A 12624-nucleotide genomic window follows, 5' to 3' on the forward strand; every position below is an offset into this window, starting at 1 on the left:
TGAGGACGAATCGAGTGGGCATTGAGGCGTGAGGACAAAAAACCTGGTATAAATAATAATAATAATTAATAATAATAATAGTCTTTTTTTTTGTTTTTTAGAGGTAAAGGAAAAAAGTGAGAAATTTGGGTTGTCCTATTACAAAACTTTTATGATTCCTTTTTTTTACGGTCCTATAACAGTTTTCTATGTATCTTTTTTTATATGTCATATATTCCTATATAATAAATTTTAACTACTATGGTAGCATGATATATATATATATATATATATATATATATATATATATATATATATATATATATATATATATATATATATATATTTTAAGTACCTAATTACATAATAATATATTAAAAATGGATTTATTTATAAAATAGGTATGATGGGTTACTAATTCCACCTATGTTCTTTCTTATCATATCTCATATGTATTTTTAGATAATCATTATTGCATCACCAAATTCGTTGTATTTTTTAATTCCTAAAACTAGTGTTTTTGGAAGAGAAGAAATTAAAGTATGATTTTTTTTAAGGAAATAAATCTTAAAAATTAAGATAGGATTATTTTATAAAATATTTTATATATCTCTAGATGAAGAGAAAAATAGTCTTGGATTTTCTCTACAGAAAGTGAGAGAAAAGATAAAAAAGAATATGTATAAGCATATTTATTCATATTAATTGAATGAAATTTATAATTTAATCTTCTCCTATGGGTATAATCTTGCACAGACTTTTTCAATTTAAATTTAATTATTAATTTCAATAACATAAATTTAAGATTTAATCAGTAGGATTATTAATATCCTCCTGTATTCTCCACATAAGTCACTGAATTGGCTGCTGGCTTGGATCCAATCACTGGACAGATCCTACAGAATGTTTCGCTTGAAACCTAAATGTCAGATCCCAAAGTAAATGCCACTTGCTAAATAATTGCCTCTTGCCTATGTCTACTATTAGTAATGCATGCTTATGGAAGAAGAAGAAGAAGAAGAAGAAGACAGATAAATCTTGTGGGCTTCATGGACTGGAAGAGGACAAGTCTATATATATTAGGTCGGTGCACTCGATGTTCTCCAGATGTCGCAGCTCAGGTCAACCTCCTATCCACGTCTCGTCTAGCGCAGGAATTGAGTACAGAAATTAAAGGAGATGCTCGGGAAGGAGGGCCCGAAAGCAAACACCTGCTGCTCTAATCAACGATCATCGAGGTCTTCTCTCTTTCTTTAATACAGCAGAAGAAGAATGAATGATGGTTGAAGCAACCTTTTCTTCTCAGACTTTGCAGCAGCAGTCCGTGGATATGAGACTTGGATTCATGGCCATTTGTCAACGATGGATCACATAAACTCTCTGACGACACGACTCATTGCATTTGGCAGATCGAGAGACGGAAGACTGGAGAAACTGTAGAGGAATCAGGTTCACCATCTCCTCCAGGATCCATGCAAGATACACGCCACTGAACTCGGAACCACCATTTGGTGCCAAGTCGATCCGTTCGCCATTCTATTCAGCATGGATCGGCATGGTCGTGGTCCACTGCATGCATTCACGCGAGCTGAGCCCCATGGAGATATTGTCTTCAGCTAGTGATTTCATGCTCTATAAATTAATGGAAATGTAATATTATCATGTCAAACGAATCATAACAAATGACATCAAAACCGATCTAATATCAGAGGAGCCTGATTGAATCCTTGTGTCCAGAGGAATGAGAGTGAAACCAAAGAGAAAAGAAGCTACTTTCGTATTCTTGTTTGACTCGAAAAGTGATGCATGCTTCACAAGCCTAATGTCAAACCTTCCGACTTTTTGTCATGTTAGTATTTTTAGAAAAATAATTGATGTGGTAACATGAGCTAAATAGTCAACTTTACTAAAAGAGTCGAATGAATTATATATAAAAAACTTATAATAGTATGGCAAAAGAAATTATTAAATGGTTGTTAAACTCAAATAGGATGATTTTGTTTCAACACAATAATTTCAGACAATCATGTGATCTTGTAATCTGAAACTTGGCTGTTGATGATCCATTGGTCAGCATCCATACTATTAATGTCAAATTTGATCCACATCTTCAATCCGATATATCAAAATCGATATGATCTTTTGTCCAAAACTTATCGTGTTTGGTGGAATTCTAATCTTGATGGGTGATTCGGTCTCCGGACCTTAGATCCACTCTCAACCCAGTCTCAGAGCATTAATCTTTCCCTGCCTTCCTCCCTTGCAGTTTCTCCATTCTCTGAGTCGATGCTCTCACTATATTGCCATTGGCACGTTTAGATTATTTATGACTGTGTTTGTTGGAGCATTGTGCAATCTATCATTCGATACGGAGTCTGTCTTTTGTGTTTCGTTAAGCAGAAAAAGACATGGATTGATAAAGCAGTGGATCCTCCTGCATGATTAAAGGGACCTGCGGCCCATGGAGATCATGCAGGCTTGCTGGGAAGAGTTAAAAGAAAGACGTTCAGAGCAAGTGCATGTCCACATGAAGTGAATGCTACAACTCAGCCCTTCTCATGGTTGGGAGCCCCACCCAGAAACAAGATGTCTCTTTCAAGACACCACCTCACCTTGTTCACATCCCATCAGCTTTAATTATACGAGAACCATCTAGAAAGCAGCCAATGTAGTCTGAGACTCGTGGGTTTATTATTATGTTCAGCGAGCTACGGCGCTTATTTGACTCAGATTTTGCCCCATATGACGAATTTGATTTGATACAATCCTTTTTTTTTTTGGGATACTATCCCTATCATGATTGAGAATCGAATGCTTCTGGATAAGATGGAATTGATTTTTTTTCTACTATCACTTTCTTAATGACACACCTTTTCAAGGTCGAATAATCCTACAAAACTACACTTGTATGCTTGTTTAGTTTGAATATTTTTTTTAAAGAAAATTATATTCTAGTAATGAGAGATCCATGAAGAAGTGATTTTTCCTGTTATAGGATATAAAAATAAAACTAAAGCTAGCAACATTTAGGTTTTATGTTATAGTGTATATATATCTGGAGAGACTCTTAGTTTGTAGGGCCTCAGGTGTAGCCCCTATGTGTTAGCGCAGAATGATCTCCTTTTACATGTTAGGTTGATCGGGCACCCTTGTTAGGTGGCATCAAAACATCACCATACTAATAATTATACTTCTTAGATGGTGTTACGTCAGTGTCCTGACTAAGTGAACTCTCATAACCAACTTGACAAGACATGTCAACTCTTGATTGGTCGCTGTCAAATCTAACAATATTAGCTATTTGAATTGCAGCATCAAAGGCGACGGAAAGAACAATCGATGGCCACAAGTGCAATGTACCATTTTCTTCATATTACTGTGGACAACGTAATTAGAGCTACATAATTAGGAGTGGCGAATGCCGTGGTCCTGTGGAGCCGAGCTTTGCGGGGAGAGCGATTGGGCTTGTCATTCTTCTAGACTTTCTAACCTTTGTTACTACATGTCTTACACTTCCAGTTCTGCAAGTGTTCCCACAAATCTGTCTACATGCAACATAACCTGCATGCCGCCATGTGTTAAGATTCTGAAGAGATGTTATGGTGATGTTATGATGGAGCACCCTGGTTCAATGGCATCATAACATCACCCTAGATTTCTGGAGGAGGTAGTCACTACCAGTCCAACTTTGGAGCTGCACTTGTAGCAGTCATGTTCATCCTGCTTAATTATAGCAGTTCTGCGAGTTACAGATACCAAATTCAGGGACATGTTCTAAATATATATTAGTAAACATACATCTTTTGGATTCCTATTGATGCACAGTAATGCATCAGTGGTTGAGCCAATTGCCTAATCAACCAGTTTGGCAGATTCTATCAACAAGAATGATTGGTGTTCGTGGATGATATATACTGTTCTCACAGGATTTCTTGGGGGGGTGAAAGCCACAGGAGTAGAGAGAGAGAGAGAGAGAGAGAGAAGTTGGCTATAGACAAAGAGAAAACAGCTTGGATCGAGCAAGGAGAAAAGGCCAAAGAGAGGTTCACGAGAGTTGGAGCTTGTGGGGGGGTTCTCCCACGCTGAGCATTCTCTGATGAATTGAGTGCAGCATGCATGTATATATATACGCACATTTATATGTCAACGTACGTACGTGCATTAACGTACATGCATGTAGGTGCATATATGTTTACGTATGTGTGCTGCGCCATCAGCATTTGGCTTATTCTACCAAAATATAGGGTTAATGAATTTTGACTTCAATTATTTAACAGGCTAATCTTGACTATTCATTAAGATTAAGAACCTAACTGCCAGCCGTGCTTGATTGATTTCTACCTCTAGCTAACATATCAACTTTGATCTTTCCCAGTAATCTCCATGAGTATTCGTATTATAACCTAAATTGCATCGTACCCTCGATATCTAGTAAGTGAATTGGGCACATTATTATTAGATTAATAGTTCCTAACACCCATTAATCAGAGCAAAAAGTGGGTTTGGCTCGGGGATGTCATAAATGCATCTACTTCACGGTTGGGCCGAGGAAGAAGATGCGACTGCACACCCAATGCGGGGAAGGGAAGGGAAGGGAGAAGACGACCTTTTTTCTCTTTGTGAAGTGAATCATCGAAATGCCATCACACCCCATCAGTTGTTGTCTCCGTTGAAGCCCCCACCACTTGTCTCCTCTCTCTCTCTCTCTCTCTCTCTCTCTCTCTCACAATTCATCCTTCAGCTTCCACACATTCTTCCCCATCTTTTCCTTCACTCTCAGTAACTCTTTCCTTAAAAGCATTTGGTTATTTCCATGTTTTGGCATCAAAATAAGGAGGTTTTGCTTAACCATAACTTGGTATTTTAAGAGCATATCAGTTCAACATGTTGAATGGTTTCTACAGGTCCCATGTTTTGTTAGGGGCTGCACAGTGTTTGGTGTCTCTTTCTCAAGTCTCAAATGGCTACATCATCTGCCTGATGTACCCTCCCCACTTGCCCACGACCCCTTCTTCCTACCTCCCCTAAAAGCTCATGGTTCTTCTCATCGAATCAACTCTTTCTGGCTTTAGGTAGTTTCTAGCCATTTCCTCTTCCGGTGCCAAGAGAGCTTGAGCGAATTCTCAGATCTCTCCAACTCTTTGAGCCTCTTCCTCTCTGCACCTTCAATAAAGCTTCTTCTCCCTTCTTTCTCTTTCGAGATTCTCTCTTACTATGAAGTAAGCTTAGATTTCTGTGTGTGCATCATCTGATCTAGGGTTCGCGACTTCGGTTTTTCTTCAGGACATCCATATCTATCTGAAACTAGAGATTGAGAAGAGAGGTTGTTGGCTTAGATCAAAGCACGTCTGCACAAACAAGAAGACCTAGGAACCTTGGTTAAGTTTTGTGTGTCGGAAGTCCTTGTGTTCTTCCTGTTGCTGACTTTCTGTAAGATCCAGGAAGCTTGTTTCAGTATGCCGTCGGCGAACTCGGATAGCTCGGGGAATTCGGGCGCTCTTGATGGCGGCGGCAGGCCGAGCCGGTACGAGTCGCAGAAGCGGCGCGACTGGAACTCCTTCAGACAGTACCTCCGCAACCACCGCCCGCCGCTCGAGCTTGCCCGGTGCAGCGGCGCCCACGTGCTCGAGTTCCTCCGCTACCTCGACCAGTTCGGCAAGACCAAGGTCCACGCTGCCGGGTGCCCCTTCTTCGGCCACCCGCATCCCCCGGCACCGTGCCCCTGCCCCCTCAGGCAGGCCTGGGGCAGCCTCGACGCGCTCGTGGGCCGCCTCCGCGCCGCCTTCGAGGAGGACGGCGGCCAGCCGGAGGCCAACCCCTTCGCGGCGCGCGCCGTCCGGCTGTACCTCAGGGAGGTGAGGGACAGCCAGGCCAAAGCGAGGGGGATCGCTTACGAGAAGAAGAAGCGAAAGCGGCCCTTTCCGCCGCTGCAGGGCTACAACCCGCAGCCACCGGTTCCCATGGCGGCGGCAGTTCCCGTCATCGGCTATGATCAGCCGGAATCCGACCTAAACTTGGTGAGTGGCGGATACCAACATCACCTCCATGGGCATCTGATGCTCCCCACCGTGGACGCCAGCGGAGACGAAGCAGCGGCAATGGCGGTCGCCGAGGCGCATTCCGGTGGCATGATACCGCTCTCGGTGCTCAACTAAGTACTGTTGTAGTTACAGTGGGATCTCATTCCACTATGAAGGTTAGTATGATCATATCCTGTGTTGTCTTGTTCATGAACATAGTGGTGGATGTGCTCTATGTGAACACACATTTACCTGAGTCTTTGAATGTATATCCTCTTCTGCTAATTATGACTGCGGATGTTGATTATGTTTGAGATCTTTTGGTAGTATGAATAGTTCTTCTTGGTGATGTGATTCAAATGGAAATTAACATGGTGATTGATATGATTGAATCAATGCTTCTTCTTCTTCTTCTTCTTCTTCTTCATCATCATCATCATCATCTTCTTCTTCTTCTTCTTCTTCTTCTTCTTCTTCTTCTTTCATGGACTAGTAACATGGGATTGCCTGCTTTACTGAGTATTAGCTTCTCTTCATGTTCCTACCAAAACTAGCATAATGTTTTGACATTGTTGTTTTCCCAATCAAGATCTGAGACTTCTTTGCCAAATTCCCTTCTTTGATCTCCCATGAGTTCCATTTTCCCTCACCTGTGACTGCATTAGGTAACCCACCCAAAAATACTATTTCTTGTACATCAAATTCTATGCACAAACAAGCAAACAGAGAGAGAGAGAGAGAGAGAGAGAGAGAGAGAGAGAGAGGGAGAGAGAGAATGAAGGGGTTCTTTCTTGGTAACTTCATTAATGGAAGTATAATTACTTAAAATTTTGTCTTTCACATTGCTAAATTTGGTAATTGCATGCCCTTTTGTTATATTATATTTATCTTTGGAGAGAGACATCTTTTTGGAAACTAAAGTTGGAGATAAAAGAATCCCACATGAATTGGTTAATTAAGTATCTGCACTTCTAATAAACTTTGAGAAGTATTATTAGCCCACCTATCCATATTTATTTTAGAAAGTAGTATCACTTAATCTATGCGTTGTTTGCTCCATCAGATCTTATCTTTATATAATTATCTCGTTGGAAATAATTTAGGTTTTGTGACAATAAACTCTCAATACAGTTCAGTGTCTAAAGAGAGGAACTCAGGTTGTTGCAGCAGCACCCAAGACAGAAGTCAATGAGTCAAATTAGATTTTTTCCATTAAAAAATCAAAATCAATCTTGTGGTAAGATTTGTTGATACAATTAATTAGAATTTGAAGAATGTTTATCTTCTGTTTCAAAAGGATTACACTCACTGGAAGATATAGATGCAAGTGTTAATGGTTTCCCATGCCATTTTGGTGAAATATATGGTCTTTCACATGCAGCAGCAATGGTTTCTTCTCCAATAATGACAAGCTAAGCTATTCTTGTCCATGGCAAAACTTTGAGATGTAAACAAAGGTGGAATCATGCTGGTGACTAAGAAATATCGCAATTAATCTTTTCTTTTCCTCTCTCTTTTTCTCTTGTGTGTGTTCATGGTATGATGGGTTTCCCACAAGAAGGTTTGTTTGAAGCGAATCAATGACTTTGTCTGTCATGACCAACAGCCATGAAAGTTTTTGGGATTTTCCTCTAATTAATTGCCTCCATCATTTTGCATGACTGTCTCATATGCAGTAAGTATATGCTAAAGTAGCCATGGCATGGTAGTAAAGATGCTAATAGTGATATATTAGCATGCAATTTTAGATCAAAGTGTATCTGAGTTACTTGGAACACTACATCAGAAGCTGGCATTTCTTGTGCAAGGATTGAACACTTCCCTTCTCTGTGCCTGAAGAAGTTCATTGGATTGAAGGCAAGGATACAAAAAAAGATCCTCTTTTTCTGTTTACTTCCATCATGTGTGAAGCTGCCAAGATCTTCATGGGGATGACACAGCACATTACACTAACAAATAAGAATGTAGCAATAACCTAATCACAGATCATCCATGCATTGGCTAACTTGGTGACTTGATGTAGACCACCTCCGCCCTACACACACACATTGCCAAAGCCAACACCAGAAGAGGTGGAGGCATCATCATGCACCCCAAATGAAATGGGAAGACAACCATTAATTTCCCCTTAGGATTAGTGCACTAATTGTTTGTCTTTCTTGATTTCTCCATGCTTTCATCACTTGCACTTTTAATTACAATCAACACCTAACACTTACTAAACATATTTGTTAGTACATATTCATATTAACAAACATATGCCTACCAACTCCATATTTTAATTGGAGAGATCTCCATGGCTTTCACACTACATTTACTTGGATCATAGTCTTGATAAGACAGGTCTCCATTGTGCATAGCATGTTGGAGTCTAATATAGGCAGACAAGACAGGGTGACCAAGTCATATCACGCTCTCATGAAAGCAAAATACATTCTTTTGGTAGATTGATTTTAAATCACTGTATTAAGCACCACTTAAGAGTCATTAATCGTAAAAACATGGTCATAAGACAACAGAAAAGGTATGACATTAGCTTACGAGAGTGCCAAAATGAAGTTGATGTGGTGATTATGAGGTTGGATAAAACATTTGGCTAAAATTATCAACTTTTATCTATTCTCGTTTACGAATAAATCATATAATCTCCATCAAATTTATTTATCGAAAAAAGATGGACAGATTATCTTAAGTTAAATCATAATAATTTAAGTATGATCTTTTAAAAAAGTGTTCAGTATCAACAGAACGAAGAAGATTTAAAGAAAATAATTGAAATTGAAGATAAGGGCATTCTTCAATGGAAGAACTTATGCAAATCTCATGGTTATATATGCAACATATCTTATCCAAGCAATTTGATCCATCGATATCGACTCATGGAATAAGGAGTGAGTGAAGAATGTCTAATATGGTTCATATCACACTCCACCAAGCAAAGAAAACCATAAGATACAGAAGAAAACGCATGACAGAAGAATCCAACATGACTTTGACCGCCGTGGCTTTTATAAAATCCACCCACAAACCATGGCTTTGTTTCCTCTTACGGTAACACCGCTCCCTCCCTCTCTCTCTCTCTCTCTCTCTCCTTCTCTTTCGAGGATGGGGAAGACGAGAGGTAAAATTGATAGGGTTTTGTTCTGTTCTGACGATAAGTCCCATCAAGTGCTATTCTGTCTTAGAAAAGTGAGTGACAACGAACAGATGTCTGCCCGTTTCATCACCGTCCTCTCTTTCTCTCTCTACAGAACCTTTTCCTCTTCGTCTCTGCTCTGCGTTGAGAATCGTGTCTTTTATTAATGCCGCTTGATTTGATGGTGATGTGATGCGACGACGTACCATGCACTACCACGTGCATGGTGGGCCGCCTCGTGTCGGCGCTCCTGGATTTTTTTGGCCTCCGATTCACCGTTCTGGGAAAACAGCAAACAGTATCTCGCACCTCACAGACCAGCCGTCTGTGCCTGCTTTGGGAATATTAGGACCAACCCTGTGTTGATAGAAACAAGGGATCCTTGCATGTCTCGCATGACAGCCCTGTGGATTGTTTCTCTTTTTGGGTTTTTTGGGATGTTTTCGGAGGAAAGAAAAAGGCAATTTATCCCTAAAGATCCGCTTTGAAATGAATGATGCTCTTTTCATAAATGAAAACTTGAGCTTTGGTTGCAGCAAAAAAAAAAAATGCGTCTATTGTGATGATTAAAGAAGAATTGTTTAATCTTCTGACATCTAATCGGCATCACTATTCACGATTGTTGAGAGAAAAAAAAAAGCAAAAAGCATATTCATTTTCCTATCATTGATTTCGAGACTGATAGTTCCAGTGGCGGCAAACGGGAAGAAAAGGTGAGGCGTTGCTCATGCTCTCTCGCCTGCAAAAAAAAAGAAGGGCCAAGAATTGAGATTCTTCCCCAAATAATTCCTACCATTCATTCCGACCCATAAAACTTGTGGCTCAACTTCACAGGAATTGCATTTATTACCTACCTTGAGATTTGGATAAGATTCACCACTCAGCCTCCACTTTACATGGACATGGAAATGAGAATGAGCACAGGAACAAGATGTCTTCTATCTACTACCATTATTATGCAGGTGTTGACTACTGAGATTTGTTAGTACTAATGGAAATGCTGAGTCATTGTAAGGTCTAACATATTGAAAGAGATTTTAGAGAGTATTACAAGTATGAAAATGAAGTTGGGCTTCCATGGTTTGTATGTTGCATTATTGATGCATGGTATAAACAAGAGGATAATTGGGGATTACGTATAAAATTACTTTGCTTGACATATTGTATATAATATATATAATAAATATGTACACATAAGACTATGGTGCAAGCACTAAAAGGGTAAAAGGTAGGCAGACATCTTACTAGATTCTCTTGTCCATATTGTGATGGCAGTCAAATCTTGCCTAGAACAGGAAAGCTGCACAAAGATGGTGATGCTGTCTAAGATCTTACATGGATGAACTAAAACTAACCCAAATGAGTAAGATATCCACTAGTTTTAATTTACCCACATTAAAAGATGCATAGCCTATGCCATATTCTGGAGGCCTATCAATGATGAGGAGGAGGCTCGGCTACTCCTAGTGATGCTGTTGGCACAACACTGGCCATGCAATCTTATTGGGGTGGTTTAAAGAGGCTGAGGCTCCAAGTGCAAGTTGAAAACCACTTGCAGATCAACGGATACCATCATCTCCAGCACTAGAATTTCTCAAACACGATGGGAGGGGTCATAACCCCAAAAATAATGATGTCTGATTGGAGTGGAGTTCTCTATCGTCAGTTTTCACTTGAAGTTAAATGAATTCGACTTTAGTTACTAAAACCTTCCTCTCATTGATTGTACCGAACGATCAAGTTGAAGGGATCGCTTTCTTTGTTTTTTTGCGCCAAGAGAATGGTCACTTTGTATCATTTAGCATCGATGTTTCTGTAATTAAAAAATTATACCAAAATCCTCATAATTATAACATTATTATATTTAACTTTTTTTAATGAAGTTCTTGCAGATGTCAATTTAGCACCAAACATAAGGGTAAAATGGTTAATATAACTTTTCATATATTTGCGTTGAGTTTTGTTTTGTTGAAATTAATACTCCGTTACTCTACTTGGCATTAATCCTCATCCAAAAAATTTTAATTAAGGTTCCAGAGAGAAAATGATCTGTTTGTTCCGATGAATTGATAAGGGTAATTATAGATAATCTCATATAATTAACTATAATTAGCATTCTAATCTTTATACTTTAAAAAATAGTATAGGAGTCCTTATACTTACGAATATAAAATATTTAACCTAAATTTTTCTTATTTTATTAATTTTTTTATGAAAAAATCACACGTGTTATCACATACAAAAAAAAGATACGAATGGGAAAGATAAAAATATAATTTTATTTTTTAATTATTAAATATATATTCTTTAAAATATCCTAATTGTTCTTTCTCTTCTCCTCTTTCTCATGCTTGACCTGTGCTTTCGACTACCGTCGCTTTTGTACCACTTGACTGTCGTCTCTCCTGCACCGTTCGCTACAGTCGCATTGGACCCACTTGACCATTGTCGCACATGCATCGCTCACCGTCACCTCTCATGCATTGCTCGTTGTCGTCGTCGCTCTTACACCGCTCGACCGCCACCTCTCCTACACCAATCACTCATCGCTATCACATTGGATTCGCTTGATTGTTGTTGCTCCTGCATTCCAATTGCATAACATCCCTGATGAGTGTATAATTATCAATTTCAGCTTGACCATTTTAGTCAATGGTCTAGATCAAACAAAGTTGATAGACCAATTAGCCCATCACGCTGCTTGAGCATTTTTCTATATAACTACTTAGACGGCATTGCGTCAGATTTCAGGTTGAAAATTTACTTTGGAATATCTGGTTGCGGTCATCATAGAATAAGAAGCCATGAGTTAAACTCCAATTACAATGCCATCTATATAAACACTGATGCATTTTCACCATATACTTTGAGCAGTTCGTTTCGTTGATTGCCTTTTAGGTATTACCTACCTCTCATGTATTAGTGCACTATTGCTGCCATGTTGTTGACAAATTTCTCTTGGAATTCTGTTCAATCTGAAAGTATCAACTCTAAACCATTGTTGAGCCACCTGTGCCATCTCCATCTTACTGTTCCACCAAATACATGTTGAAATGTAGGTCTTCAAGATCAGAAATCTTGACACAATAAAAAATGAGCAAGTTGATGAGATCCAAGCTTTATTTGACTTTCAATAGCAACATATAAACTTGACACAATAGCAACCTCAAGATTAAAGTTTAATAACAACATATAAACTTTAATAACAACATGAAGATTAAAGTTGATCCATACTCCAATTCACTATCAAAAATAACTTAAGCTGTCTAAAATCAACAAAAACTATCCAAAATGACCAAAAACTTTCTTCTAGCCTACAATGAAAGTAACAAATAAAATATCATATGATAATAACAATTAGATCAAGAATAAATCTACAATTACTTGTAATTTGTTTATTGGAGGATGTTCATTGTCTAGAGTTGGCTAATATTAGTGTTCATTCTAGAATCCACCCTGCACTCAGCTGGGGTGGATCAACAATAACTA

At 38.8% G+C, this 12624-nt stretch overlaps 1 protein-coding gene across 1 annotated transcript; it reads left to right on the plus strand.

The window, feature by feature from the left end:
• Positions 1 to 4931: 4931 nt before the first annotated feature.
• Positions 4932 to 6328, plus strand: LOC103975163 (protein G1-like1). The gene has a single exon (XM_009390072.3). It carries the CDS (start codon positions 5436 to 5438, stop codon positions 6132 to 6134), a length of 699 nt encoding a protein of 232 aa, XP_009388347.1. The 5' UTR covers positions 4932 to 5435; the 3' UTR covers positions 6135 to 6328.
• The last annotated feature ends 6296 nt before the right edge of the window (positions 6329 to 12624 follow it).

The sequence above is a fragment of the Musa acuminata genome, chromosome BXJ3-6, assembly GCF_036884655.1.
Source record: "Musa acuminata AAA Group cultivar baxijiao chromosome BXJ3-6, Cavendish_Baxijiao_AAA, whole genome shotgun sequence".
Lineage (NCBI taxonomy): Eukaryota > Viridiplantae > Streptophyta > Magnoliopsida > Zingiberales > Musaceae > Musa > Musa acuminata.

Coding starts and splice junctions, on each gene's coding strand:
- LOC103975163 (XM_009390072.3), top strand. CDS start 5,436: ATGCCGTCGGCGAACTCGGATAGCTCGGGGAATTCGGGCGCTCTTGAT.